Genomic DNA, 13,785 nt, shown 5'->3' on the forward strand with positions numbered 1-13,785 from the left:
TTAATTAGTTAATAACTAATTTAAATGCAAGAGAAACTAAGTCTCACTGAGGTCAAAAGCGAAAAAGTAAAAATGTGTTTTAAAAAGGTTGAAGGGCCTCTCTAACGTGCACGGGCAAGTTATTTAGGAGCCATGATAGAGAAGGCCCTGTCCCCTCTGAGCTTCCTCCTGAATCTCGGCACTTCTTAGGTCAGCTGACCTAAGAGACCGACAGGGTGTGTTGGGATGTAAAAGCTCAGAGAGGTAAGGTGGGGCAAAATCGTGAAAGCATTTAAAAACAAACATGAGAATTTTAAAATGAACTCTAAAGAACATTGGAGCCAGTGCAGTGAGGCCAGGAGAGGGGTTATATACGAGTTCCTGTTAGCAGTCATGCATCAGCATTTTGAACCAGCTGCAGGCGTGAGAGCAACGCCTGACTGACCCCCACATAGAGTGAGTTACAGAAGTCCAGGCATGGCAAAGTATGTAGTATGTCATAAAGCCTTGAGGCAATTGGATGTAAAACACAATATAAGTTGGAAATTGGCCAGATTTGACACAAACACGCGATCATGACAGGAAGGTTCCAGTGGAGGGCCACTAGATCATTTAATTGATTAATAATAATAATTAGCTAATACTGCGTGATCAAGGCCAGGTTTCTTAAGCAGGGGCTGCACTACTGCATGTTTGAAATGTTCAGGAACGATACCAGAGGAAAGACTGCTGTTAATAACGTCAAGGACGGACTGGCCTACGCTCAGAAAAATTTCTGTCCTTGATGGTGTTTGCTGCTCTGCTGAGGCAGAGGGAGGAATAAATGTCCATCAGGCAGCCGAGGACACCAAGGAACCGGAAGGTGTGGTGTAAAGGGGGCTAAGTCAGTGCTGTGCCTCCTGAAGTAGACAATGACCTCTTTGTTTTTCTTAGTGTTCAGTGCCATGTTGCTTTCTGAACACCATGCTGTCAACTTCAGGACTTCCTCTCTGTAGTCTGCCCCAGCTCCCTTTGAGATGAGTCCGACTACCGTGGTGTCATCAGCAAACTTGATGATGAGATTGTTGTTGTGGGTCGAACTGCAGTTGTGGGTGTAGAGAGAATAGAGGAGGGGGCTCAGCACACAGCTGTGTGTGGAACCGGTGCTCAGTGTCCGAGTGGAGGAGAGATAAGGGCCGAGTCTTACAGTCTGGGGCCGGTTTGTGAGAAAGTCCTTTATCCAGGCACATGTGAGAGGGAGGAGGCCAAGAGTGACCGGTTTGGTGATGACGATGTCTGGGATGATTGTATTGAAAGCTGACCTGTAGTCCACAAAGAGCATTTGGACATAGGTCTGCCGCTGTTCTAGGTGACTCAGCACAGAGTGGAGGGCTATGGCGTGGCGTCTTCTGTGGATCTATTTGTGCGGTATGCAAACTGGTGGGGGTTGACTTCTTCGGCACTGGGATGATTGTGGCTGATTTTAGACAGGATGGGATGGCTGCCTGATCCAGTGAGAGGTTGAAGATTCTGGTGAAGATGAGGGTGAGCTGGTGGGCTGATGACAGTGCAGAAAACTGGGTTTGTGTGACTCACATCAAATGAGGTTATTTCAAAGCTGGAGAATGAGTGCTGTAGAAAGCACTGCTTACATTTGTAACTCTTTTGTAAATCATATCTGTTGAGATGGATTTTAGATCCATCGGTTTGGGTCACATCAATGAAATATTGGTCAGAGGAAGCTGAAGGACTACCTTGACATTCTTGCACAAGCTTGTTATCACAACAGTTCCTCAGGTTTTTGTACAGATGAGCAGCTGCTCATGTTTAAAGGGTTATGGAGAGAATCTCAAAATATATTGAATAGTAAAAAAGCCAAGGGCAAACTGAGGCTTTGATAGCAGTTTCACCCACAGAAAGAAGGTTATTTGTTCCAATACAAGTTAGGGCCTTTCTGTTGGGATTACAGCTTCATCCTGCAGTCCAAAGACATGCATGTTCGGTTAAATGTTGTGTGTAGAATGTATGAATGTAAAATGAACAGGTAATGACACTGTCTAACAACATATTTGTCTCTAACAACAATTGTTACATTGACAGAATGACTATGAGCCAGCAGCATGACTCAGGAGTGGGATATAAGATTTAAATAGTCTTTATTTAGGGGGAATAATGCAAGAATATCAAGATGATAGGAAAATAAAGCATGGTATGACACTGGAAAGCTAAAAAAAAGACACGTGAGCAGACAACTGATTAAAATGAGCAGCTTTATGTATAAATGACATAATGAGGGAATGAGGAACAGGTTAAAATGTGAGAGGAGGCTAAGGACAGGTGACTCTAGAGCAGGAGTCAGCAACCTTTCTGATGAGGAGTGCCATCTAAAATTTCCTCAGAAGTCAGTGTGCCATATGATTGCATTAGCAATAAATTTAATAACGCTCTATATTAACGGTTACACACTATATAGAACCACTTTATAGAATTATATTTGTTTGCAGATGTTGGCAGCTATTAGCGAATAGTTATCAGCTATTTTGAAAAAAAAAAAAAAAGACACTTTTTATCCATAACAAGAACTCCATAACAGCAAATGAACTGTACAATAGAAAATGCAAATGCTATTTGTGGTGTCCTTACAACAATGATAAGAAAAATAAACTGGGCCAATATGGCATGTTTGTTAATATACTCTGATCTCTGGTCTCCCACTCAGAGACACAGGTCTCCAAGTGTCCAGCATTCAGACGGCTACCTGAGGACACTCATGTGAGAGAAAATCTGCTCACACAGATATGTAGAGCCAAATACTGTCAATAAGGCCTCTGCAATGTTCTGAAGACAGTTAAACTTTTCAGGTAGTGATGTCCAGCAGGTGAAAATGCAAGCTCCATGAACATGCACAGCTGTGGATTCCAGCTGCTTCGATGTTATATGTATGATTTCTATACATTTTCCGTCAGATAAAAACTTTGGTTGTAAGCTTCAGATAATTATTTAATAAAAGCGAGACATTTTAAATGAGAATAAGAAAGTATTTCTTTGTGCCCCCCTTTCCCTGTTAATGCCCTACCTGGCCCCCTGGCAAAACTTTGCTAGACCCGCCCCTGCACAGTTACCAGCTGTCAGCTACATGAAAAAAAGGATCCTGATGTTATTGGTCTCTCAGAAACAGTTCATAACTTCCCTTCAACTCATTCATGTCACCTAAAAGGTAAACCTGTTTCTCCATCACCTGTTCAGCTCTGATGATTCAGTAAGGACATCTACTCGTTCCAGCTTCATGTTTCCCTCTCACCAGATATACAAACCGATATCATGACCAGCAGCTTTTACAACTGTGGCTCCAGCAAACATCAGCTGATACTAGAAAGTAATATTAAATACATTCTAACAGCTGATCAAGCTTAAACGTGCTGCTGTTGTTTAGCGCGACATCCGCCGGCTTCCTCTTTGATCATTGATCAGTTTCATGATTGAAGAAGAAACAGGAGAGGGAGGGGGAGAGCATGAGAGAAGAAGAGACAGCTGTGCAGCGTAACGACAGAATAAATCCAGCTTTGTGTCTTTTTCCATTCTAGCTGAAGTACGGGACAAACTGTTCCTTTTTCACCTCAACACGAAACGTGTAATATTTTCTCACGATTCCGTCTTTTTACGGGACGGTTGGCAACTCTACTAACTAACCTTATGAATTAAATAAAGTTCACTATCAGTAACATCATAGCACCCACCCAGCTGTATATAAACTCCGTCATGCTAGCTAGTACGCAGTACGAGTTATTGTAACTGATTGTAAAAAGTCAGCACAACGAAAATAAACTCCACCTAAACTTGGTTTATATCTGACCCAGATACACTGCAGGTCATAACTTCTTACCTGAAGTTCAGTTCACCTGACACTCGGACAGGCGGCCGCCTCAGGTCTCTCCTCCTCCTGCCTCCCCTTTCTCTCATCCACCTGCTGGCCTCCACCACTTGCTAATGTTACTGAATCGGTGGAAGCTCCGTGATGCCACCACCAAACAACTGAGTTATTTTTACACACTGGCCAGCATCTGGGCAATCCACCACCTTTCATTGTTTATACCGTTACAAAAAAAAAAAAGTCACCAGGCCACCGAGCAAATGCCCGGTCAGTCCAGCTATGGTCATGCCGTCAGTTAACCCTTCTCGTGCCAACTGTGGCATGCAATTTTCTCTTTATCTATATTTGTATATTTTCATGATATTCTGATTTTTCAGACACTTTGGCTGCTTGTCCTGATCCTACAAACCTGTTCATCACTGCACCAAAAGAGATGAACGCTCTGAGTGGATCTTGTTTACAAATCCCATGTAACTTTAGTGACTATAGAGTGACCGTCATTCAGTTTGACAGCACAAGACCTGTTTTTGGAGTGTGGATTAAAAATAATCATAACTTTGGCAGCTATCCAAACAATGTGATCTTCAACAGCAGTTTGGCAGTTAACATCTATCCAATGAATATTACAAGAAACCTGACAAAAAAAAAACTGCACCACTCTGTTTTCGAATTTAACCACAGATTATACAAACACATACTACTTCAGAATTGTGAACTGGCCCTACAGATGTACAGCTGTTTGTGATCCTCTTCAAATAACAATTAAAGGTGAGAAAGTTTCCTCTCATTCTAAAAAGAATAAAGAATAATCAGCTGGAGCTTTTGTTGAAAAACTAAAAAAGAAATTCCGGTCAAATGTAAAAGAAATCAGCATATTTAAGTGTTTTGTGTTTAGATGGAAATTTGGAAAATTAAGATGGCTCAGGATAATAGGTTATCTTCTGGGTTCTTTATTGTGGACAGTAAAATTGGGAATCCGTCAAAAAATGGTAGTAAACACAGTTAACTATGTAAAATACAAACACACTGTTAACAAACACAGACATATTTACCAAATATTATCCAAACCTCCCAGAGTTCACAACCACCTTGTTCACTACCACTGCTGATGCAAAGCCCTTAAAAATGAACAAGCCTTGAGCAAAACTGCAAGAAAACAGGAAATAAAAAATAAAAGAGAAGAAATTCCCCAACATTCACTGCACTTAAAGGAGAATTCCTGTCTCTTAGTGATTAAAACTAAAACAGCTTTTGGATATTTGTCACTTCTGCATGTTTGAAATCAAATAATGTTTTATGATAAGACAAAGATAACCTGCACTTAAAATGCAGTTTTTTGAATGGTGAACTGCAATGAAGAATTTTTGATAGCTGGCAATGAGTCATTGACATCGATCTGGAGGAATATTGTTCCCCTTTTCTTAGCAAAATTGTTTTAATTAATTTAGCTACATTTTCCAAGCATGAACAGCCTGTTTAAAATCAAAGCATTACACTTTATTTTGGTGAAATGCTTAGTTAGTTTTGTGCCAGCTGTGTTGTGACCTGCACCACGGTCGCCCCGTGGTGCAGGAGGTTGGGAAGCGCATCTGTAACCGGAAGGTCGCCGGTTCGATCCCCGGGCTCTCTGTCCTGGTCGTTGTGTCCTTGGGCAAGGCACTTTACCCTACTGGTGTTGGGCCGATGGCGCGATATGGCAGCCTCGCTTCTGTCAGTCTGCCCCAGGGCAGCTGTGGCTATAACTGTAGCTTGCCTCCACCAGTGTGTGAATGTGAGAGTGAATGAATAATGGAATTGTAAAGCGCTTTGCGTGCCTTGAAAAGCGCTATATAAATCCAATCCATTATTATTATTAAACAATTTCAAAAAAGTTTTATCTGGTCAGTTCACAGAAAATTTTCCCAAAGGTCTCTGGGATTATCAAGATGTTTTTGGCAAATGTGAGTCGAGCCTTTGTGATCATTTACTCCGCAGTGGTTTTCTCCTTTGACTCTGTCCTTAATGTCATTTTCTGCCCCCTCTTTTGTGCACTGCTGTTTGAGCAGCACACATTTGGCAATAATCATACTCAGTTAATCACAATTACCTTTTCACACAGGACAAGGTTGGTTTGAGTAGTTCTTTTCCCTTTATGAATTAATCATCATATAAGAAGTGCACTTTTACTCAGGTTATCTTTGTGTAATATTAAAATTATTTTTTATCTGAAACTTTTATGTATGACAAATATGCAGGATTTCAGGAAGCGTTTCAGGACAATACCTCATTTTGGTTTCTTTTATCCATTGTTTTGGCTGATCTCCATCTGTTTCTTGACTGTATTATTAGTTTACTAACTGTCTACTAACTATCAAAACAGAGGCCTAATCTTACAACACACTGCTTAGTTAAAGCACATCAGCTCCTTGGTGGCAAATTGCGATATAACAGCAGACTAGTGGATCAGAAGGTTCAAATTAGTTAATAATCTCTAGTGATTTAAGATACATTAGCTAACGCTTTTAACACTATTTGGTGAACAAATAAAAATAAGCAGATTTTAGATATCAACCTGGGTCAACACACCTGAATCAAATGATTAGTTCAGGCCTCTGGAGAACTTCAAGACATGTTGAGGAGGTCATTTGGCCATTTAAATCAGCTGTGTTGGATCAAGGACACATCTTAAACCTGCAGTACACTGGCCTTTGAGGCCTGGAGTTGGACACCCCTGTATTAGGCGATTGATGACCCCTCTGTGTGAGAGCACTGTAACATCATGATATCAACAACACTGGACGTTCTATCCTGTACTGGCATCAGTAGACAACTTAGGAAAATATAACATTTGATGACAATGTTAGTAAATAATACTAAGATGCTCTGTGATTACTACTATAAATATAATTATTTTTAAGGGTCCTCAAATTAAATTTCCTCTAGCACAACCAAAATGGTTTAAACTCACTTATAGTTGTGATTAAAACTTTCAGGTTTAAGGAAATCATAATTTTCCTCAATTACTTGTGTTTTCATAGCTCCACAAGACCTGTGCAGCTACTTGCCTGCTGTATGATACTCTGAGTTATAAAATCTGTAAAAGTCTGCAAGCTTGGAATAACTCAAGTTAGTGAAAAGTATTTGCGTGTGTGGGTAATTTTGACAGGTAATTTTAAACTTTAAAAATCTTTCGCCTGACTTCCTCTATCACAGGATATTAGCAAACTGATTGTACTTCCACAGAATATTTCTCAACACCTATAGCAAATACGATCAAGCAAACTGACATTGCACTTTATTAAACAGTATGTCCTCTTCTGTGCTTCCTTATTCTAACAACAGTTAGGCGATGTGTTCCCCTGTAATTCTGGTTAAGAAATTATGTTCACTGTAAAAACCTCTCCTGAGCTGTGTGTGAACATGGTGATAGTCGGCATGTTACTGATGGTCCTCTTTGTTTCAGGTGAGCTGTTTGTTCACTATAAAGGCATTATTGGATTCATTTAAATCATTATCAGCTTTAAGGAACAAAATTAAAAGGCTGATGGAGATAAAGCTTTGTTTTTCATACTGTTCATAGTCTGACAGGTAATTGAAATACTTTTTGTTACCAACAGAATCAAAGACATGTTGTTCATGTTACAATAGATTATATTTCAAGCAACAACTATGTAATTTAGCATCATTAATCAAAAAGGGCAGATGGTGAAAATGTGACTGTCACTTCTGGATGATCTATTATAAATTTAATTTTACATAAACAATTATTTAATTTTAGGAGTACTTTGATTAAAGTTTATATCTTAAGTCCTATGGAGGACAAATTAAAATAAGACAAGTTAATGTTTCTAATAAAATGTATTAATTAATAGGTTAGTTGTGACACTGTATTTACAGGTGCTTTGGCTGAATGTCCTGATGGAGCAGACCTCTTCATAAATGCATCAAAGAAGCTGGAAGCACTGAGTGGATCTTGTTTGCAAATCCCATGTAGCTTCAGACCCAAAGAAGAACAGAAATTTATCAGCACAAGGAAAAGTATTGGAGTGTGGATTAAAAATAAATCCCAATTTGGCAGTAATCCAAACAATGTGATCTTCAACAGTAGTGGAGCAGTTAACATCTATCCAATGAGTATTACTGGGAACCTGAGTCAGAGAGACTGCACCACTCTGTTTTCTAATTTAACCACCACATACACAGACACATACTTCTTCAGAGTAGAGAGAGAACCATTCAAGGCAACAGCTTCTTGTGATCCTCTTCAAATAACAGTCAGAGGTGAGTGATTTTGAGTTTTTTATTAGAATTATATTTTTACTTTATTGGGTTTATTTGACTTGCCTTCAGTTAAGTTTCATCAGCATTTGTTGAAGAAATATTACATTTCAATCATAATGATTGTCCCAGAATACAGTTTAATATTGGTCGAATGTTTTATTATTAAGCTAAAAAAAATACTTAAATAAATAAATACTCAATAAATCATGACTTCATGAAATTAATAAAGTTATATGTAAATGTAAGATAAGATGAGTGGTTTAGAGATTTTAAACACTGGTATAAACTGCAGTGTGCTCTTTAGTGTTAATATGTCTGTGATGTGAAACCACAGATTCTCCTTGGAGGCCCAATATTACAATCTCAGGTGATCTGAAGGAGAAGGAGTCTGTCACTATAACCTGCTCAGCTCTCACTCCCTGTCCACACTCCCCTCCTCAACTCACCTGGAATCTCCAACAAGACTCTCACAACAAAATAGAGGAAAACACAGATGGAAGCTTTACAACTAAAATCCAGCAGAACATCACTCTGTCAGACACACATGATGGAAAGAAGATCAGCTGCTCTGCCAGATATCCTGTGAACCAAGGAAACAACAAGACAGCAGAGACAGAAGAAACTCTCAGTGTTTCATGTAAGACAGTCAGAGTTTGTTTGTTAAACTGAATCCTATAGGACAACAAGATTTATGGGATATGTCTTTCTTAGTTTTTTTTCTTAGATGCCCCTAAAGACACCTCAGCATCCATCAGTCCATCAGGTTTGGTGTCAGCAGGCAGCTGGGTGAAGCTGACCTGCTCCAGCAGAGCCAAACCTCCAGTCAGCAGCTTCACCTGGTTCAAGAAGAGCAGAGATGGAGCTGTGAAAGTATCTGAAGGAGAGATTTACAGCTTCAGTGTAACAGATGGAGGAGTTTATTACTGTGTGGCCACTAATGATCTGGGTGTGACAGTCTGGTGGAGGCAGACTGTGTAGAGTGACTTAGAAGACCCAAAATGCATACAAAATGGAACGCAGAACAAAATTTGAATCAGGAGGCTGAGGCTCACGAGGCTTGTAAAGAAAGAAAGATATAAACAAAGAGCAAGGCAAATAGAAGTAAAACTAATATTAACCTAAACTGGGAGAACTAAACAAACAACATGAAAAACCTGCACATGAAACCTAAAAACATAGCGTGGACAACATGAAGTGAACAACAGATGACCTGGCAAAGAATGAACAGAAACACACAGACTAAATACACACAAGGGTGATTAGGGGAAGTGGAAACACATGGGGAAACAACTGACACTAATCTGACATAACGAGACAAAGGAAGCAAAGCTGACTACACTGACATAGGACACAGACCTTCAAAATAAAACAGGAAACAGAATGGAAAGCAGACATGACAATACAACTTCACAACAAGGACAAGAAGAGAGGCGTTGAAAGGCTGCTCCAACGGATTTTATTGTTTCAGAGGAAAACACGAACACAGAGTACAGTCGAGTCTTAATAGCTTACTTACAACTGGGCTCGTCAGACACAGTGCAGACTCGACGCTGAGAGACAGACTGAAAATGACACATGGAACTAGAACTATACTACACAGACACAACCGAAGAATAAATCCTTAACATGAATAAACAGACACATAGAATTCTAATAATAATCAAAGGACAAGAGTAACAAAACGATCATTCAAAAATAAACCAAAACATTAATTCAATTCAATTCAATTCAATTTTATTTATATAGCGCCAAATCACAACAAAAGTCGCCTCAAGGCGCTTCATAGATACAGAGAAAAACCCAACAATCATATGACCCCCTATGAACAAGCACTTTGGCAACAGTGGGAAGGAAAAACTCCCTTTTAACAGGAAGAAACCTCCGGCAGAACCAGGCTCAGGGAGGGGCGGCCATCTGCTGCGACCGGTTGGGGTGAGAGAAGGAAGACAGGATAAAAGACATGCTGTGGAAGAGAGACAGAGGTTAATAACAGATATGATTCAATGCAGAGAGGTCTATTAATACATAGTGAGTGAGAAAGGTGACTGGAAAGGAAAAACTCAATGCATCATGGGAATCCCCCGGCAGCCTACGTCTATTGCAGCATAACTAAGGGAGGATTCAGGGTCACCTGGTCCAGCCCTAACTATATGCTTTAGCAAAAAGGAAAGTTTTAAGCCTAATCTTAAAAGTAGAGATAGTGTTAGAACTCAAAATACTGGGTCGCACCGACCCAGAACCGTGACACCTGACCCGTGACAATATTAAACAGGAAAGTACCGCCGTGTAACCCATTTATGTCAACAAAGTAACTGTATTCTAAATACCACCTTTTTAAACAATAACTGTAATGGAATACAGTTACTCATATTTTGTATTTTAAATACGTAACGGCGGTACATGTATTCCGTTACTCCCCAACACTGATAACTAATACAGTTCCTGGTAAATTTGTCATGAATGATTGTGTTCATATAAAAACACAAAAACTTTCTTTAAACAAACGAGGAACAGTTTAGCGTGGTTACTTGGGTCAATTTATTTATTTTATTATTTAATCTTTTGATTCCATAAGTGAGGAGTTTTGTGACAGACAATCTGTGAACTGGCTAAGAAGCCACTCTTTTATTAGGACCAGAACTCTGACCAATAAAATAAAAAAGACATTTTATTTGTGTTGGATGCTAGCTACCTGCTAAGTTTAGATAATGCATTTGTTATGACCTGGGTGGCCGGTGTGTTTGAGGAGCAGACCCAAAAGCGAGCCTTTTATTCTGGCTGTTAAAAAAATGTAGAAACAAAAAGGCAATGGCGACAAATAAACTATACCACCGAACTAGTGAAGCTAAAGCCAGACATGGAATGTGCAGCTACTAGTGCTTTGTGTACTAAAGCTGGTAGGTCTAAATGTCACCCCAGAAAATTCTTTTGCCTACAAGGAGGAGGGGAGCAAGTGAATCAGAGCTCAGGGCACAGAGACTGAGCAGGTCTTAAACAGACCATTTATTCCAGAGAAGGAAGAAAAAAAGGAATTAACAAACACAATTTTAAAAGATACTTGTGCAATAAAAACATTCTCTGTATGCTAAAGTCTCTGTTGACAGGAATAAATATACTGTACGCACCAATACACCGTGAGATCAAGACAACACAAACCATAAAACAAATACAAATTTCCACTGTGTGACACATAAACCTGAGAAAAACTGAGACTTGAGACAGCGTGAATTCCAGGAGTATGAGACAAGAGACACACACGATTTTCCAGAAGCCTTAAAATAAATATGGTCAGTACAACAAATCCTCCCCTTTAGATCCACCCCTGCCTGCTCCAAGTATGATTGTAATGTGAGGTGGTTGATGTCAGCAAGCTACCACTTTAAACATCGTATCAGATAAGTGTAAACGATACTGGCCCTGTATTTGCTTGGTATTGGATCAAAACCAAAAATTTGTAGTGTGGCACAGCACTGCTGTGAATGAAAGAAAGTGTGAATGTTGAATGTTTTTGTTGAAATGTCCAGGCAAGTATATATATGTTAAATGACAAGATATACATGTTCAAATCACATGAATTAACAGAAAGCTTCAGGTTCTTGACTTCTATATTACAATTCTTCATAATTAAACAATAAGAACAAGTAGTCTGATGTCTTGTAATAATTACGGAGCTATAATTTGAAATACAACAAAGTATCGGTATCGGATCCGTATCGTTGATACCACCCTGAATTTTGCTTTGTATCGCACATAAGTAGCCCATATCAGTTTGATATTTTCCCCCATTAAACTCTGATATGTTTTCAATCTTCCTTTAATGTTTTTGAGCAGTGTATAAAATTCTCTGAAAAAGTGTTTCCCCCCTTCCTGATTTACAATTTTTTGTATGTTTGTCGCACTTAAATGTGTTAAGATAACACAAGTAAACACAAAATGCAAATCAAGCATTTGTGATAACTAGCAATGTCTTTTAGCAGTTGTCTTTTATGAAGCTTTGGAGGAATTTTGGCCAACTCATCTTTGCAGAATTGTTCCAATTCAGTCACATTGGAGGGTTTTTGAGCATGAACTGTCTGTTTAAGGTCATGCCACACCATCTCAGTGTCATTGAGTTTAGTCTTAGACAAGGCCTTAAAAAGCTCTTTATTTTGTTTCTTTTAAGCCATTCAGAGGCAGACTTGACGGTTTATTTTTGACAATTGCCCTGCTGCAAAACCTGTGTGCTTCAGCTTGAGGTCATGAACAGGTGACCAGACTTTGTACTTCAGAAGAGCAGAGATGGAGCTGTGAATCGGAAGTATCGGAATATTAAAAGGGGGTCTAACCCTATACAGTGGAACCCCGACTTACGAATACCCCATTTAACGAAAAATTCAAGTTATGAAGGCACTTAAGGGCAATATTTCTGCCCGCGTAACGAAATCCGCTGGCTCTGATTGGCTGAGCCCAGAATGCCTACAATGCCCACAACGCCTTCCGAATCATGTGACAACCCCCTTGGCTTTCGAACTTGTGCTTCGCTGTTCCACTTGAACGATGTATTGTTGTTGCAGTTAGCAATTAGCCTATAGCCTATCGTTCACTCAAAAGGCACGATGGGTGCTTCGACTTACGAAACTTTCGACTTACAAAAGACCCTCGGGAACGAATTAATTTCGTAAGTCGGGGTTCCACTGTATAGGAAATTGTGACAGAAACTTTTTCCTGCACTTCTGTGAACTGTTATACACAAATTTTTAGGTTTTTAGTTTTATTTATGAAGTAAATGTCTTTATTAATATAAAGCATCACACACCTCTGGCATTTTATATTGCCTCCACATATTTTCAGTTGTCTCTCTTTGGGTGTGATCCTTTCTCTAAAGAAAAACCAACCCTGCTCCTGCTGCAGGTATTACTATGTTACTGTTAGTTAGAAAAACTGCTTTAAATACTGTTTGGACATTAGACTTTAATGTTGTTTAGACTTTAATAAAGATGTAACTGGTTAGTATATGATGTATTTGATGACTGATATGGTATGAAATTTACACTTCAGTAGTTTGCTTCTCTTCAGAGAGCTCTGAGTTTGATTCGTGTGTTCATATATGTGCATAAAAGGCTGACTAAATCACTAGAGATCATATTTAGATGACATCATGTGTGGAAGAAAGAAAATTGCAAAGGTTTGTCACAGAAATTTGTGTGCCTGTACTCACACAGGTGGCAGAAACTTTGACTGATAACAAACTTCCCCAATGTGTTTAAATGTTTCTGCTTTTATTTAATCAGTCATTTATTGGTTGATAAATAGATTTACATGTCAGCCAAAAGCTGCCATATAAATGGGTTTCTCTGCTGTGTCTGGAGTGGTTCTTTCAGTGCCAACAATAAATCATATATCGTGAGAAGCTTCACCACAATAACGACAGTTTGTTGTGCAGTGACATCAGGTGAGCTTAATAGTTACAATTAATTATTTTACATCTGCTGTCAGGAGATGTTAAACCACATCACAGATTTGCATGTTCATGTGTTAGTAAACTGAAGTATGACGCATGTGTCCACATCTATATTTTTATCCCGGAAGTGGAAATCAGAGGGGTGAATATGCTACAACTGGACAAAAACTAAACACAAAAACTAACAAACAAAAAAAACAAAACCTGGGGCACTATGACCCTGTCACAGTTCGCTTGAGGACTCACATGCAGGACT

At 39.2% G+C, this 13,785-nt stretch overlaps 1 protein-coding gene and 1 pseudogene across 1 annotated transcript; one reads left to right on the forward strand and one right to left on the reverse strand.

Annotated features, from left to right (window-relative positions):
- LOC146380052 (myelin-associated glycoprotein-like) overlaps nucleotides 1–13,785 on the reverse strand; it is a 132,283-nt pseudogene that overhangs the window by 99,836 nt on the left and 18,662 nt on the right.
- Nucleotides 7,190–9,067, forward strand: LOC146380108 (myelin-associated glycoprotein-like). The gene is made up of 4 exons (XM_084940389.1): nucleotides 7,190–7,271; nucleotides 7,706–8,089; nucleotides 8,424–8,726; nucleotides 8,814–9,067. Exons 1-4 carry the CDS (start codon nucleotides 7,190–7,192, stop codon nucleotides 9,065–9,067), a joined length of 1,023 nt encoding a protein of 340 aa, XP_084796515.1.

This window comes from Perissodus microlepis, chromosome 9 (genome assembly GCF_051167445.1).
Source record: "Perissodus microlepis isolate ML-2025 ecotype Zambia chromosome 9, ASM5116744v1, whole genome shotgun sequence".
NCBI lineage: Eukaryota > Metazoa > Chordata > Actinopteri > Cichliformes > Cichlidae > Perissodus > Perissodus microlepis.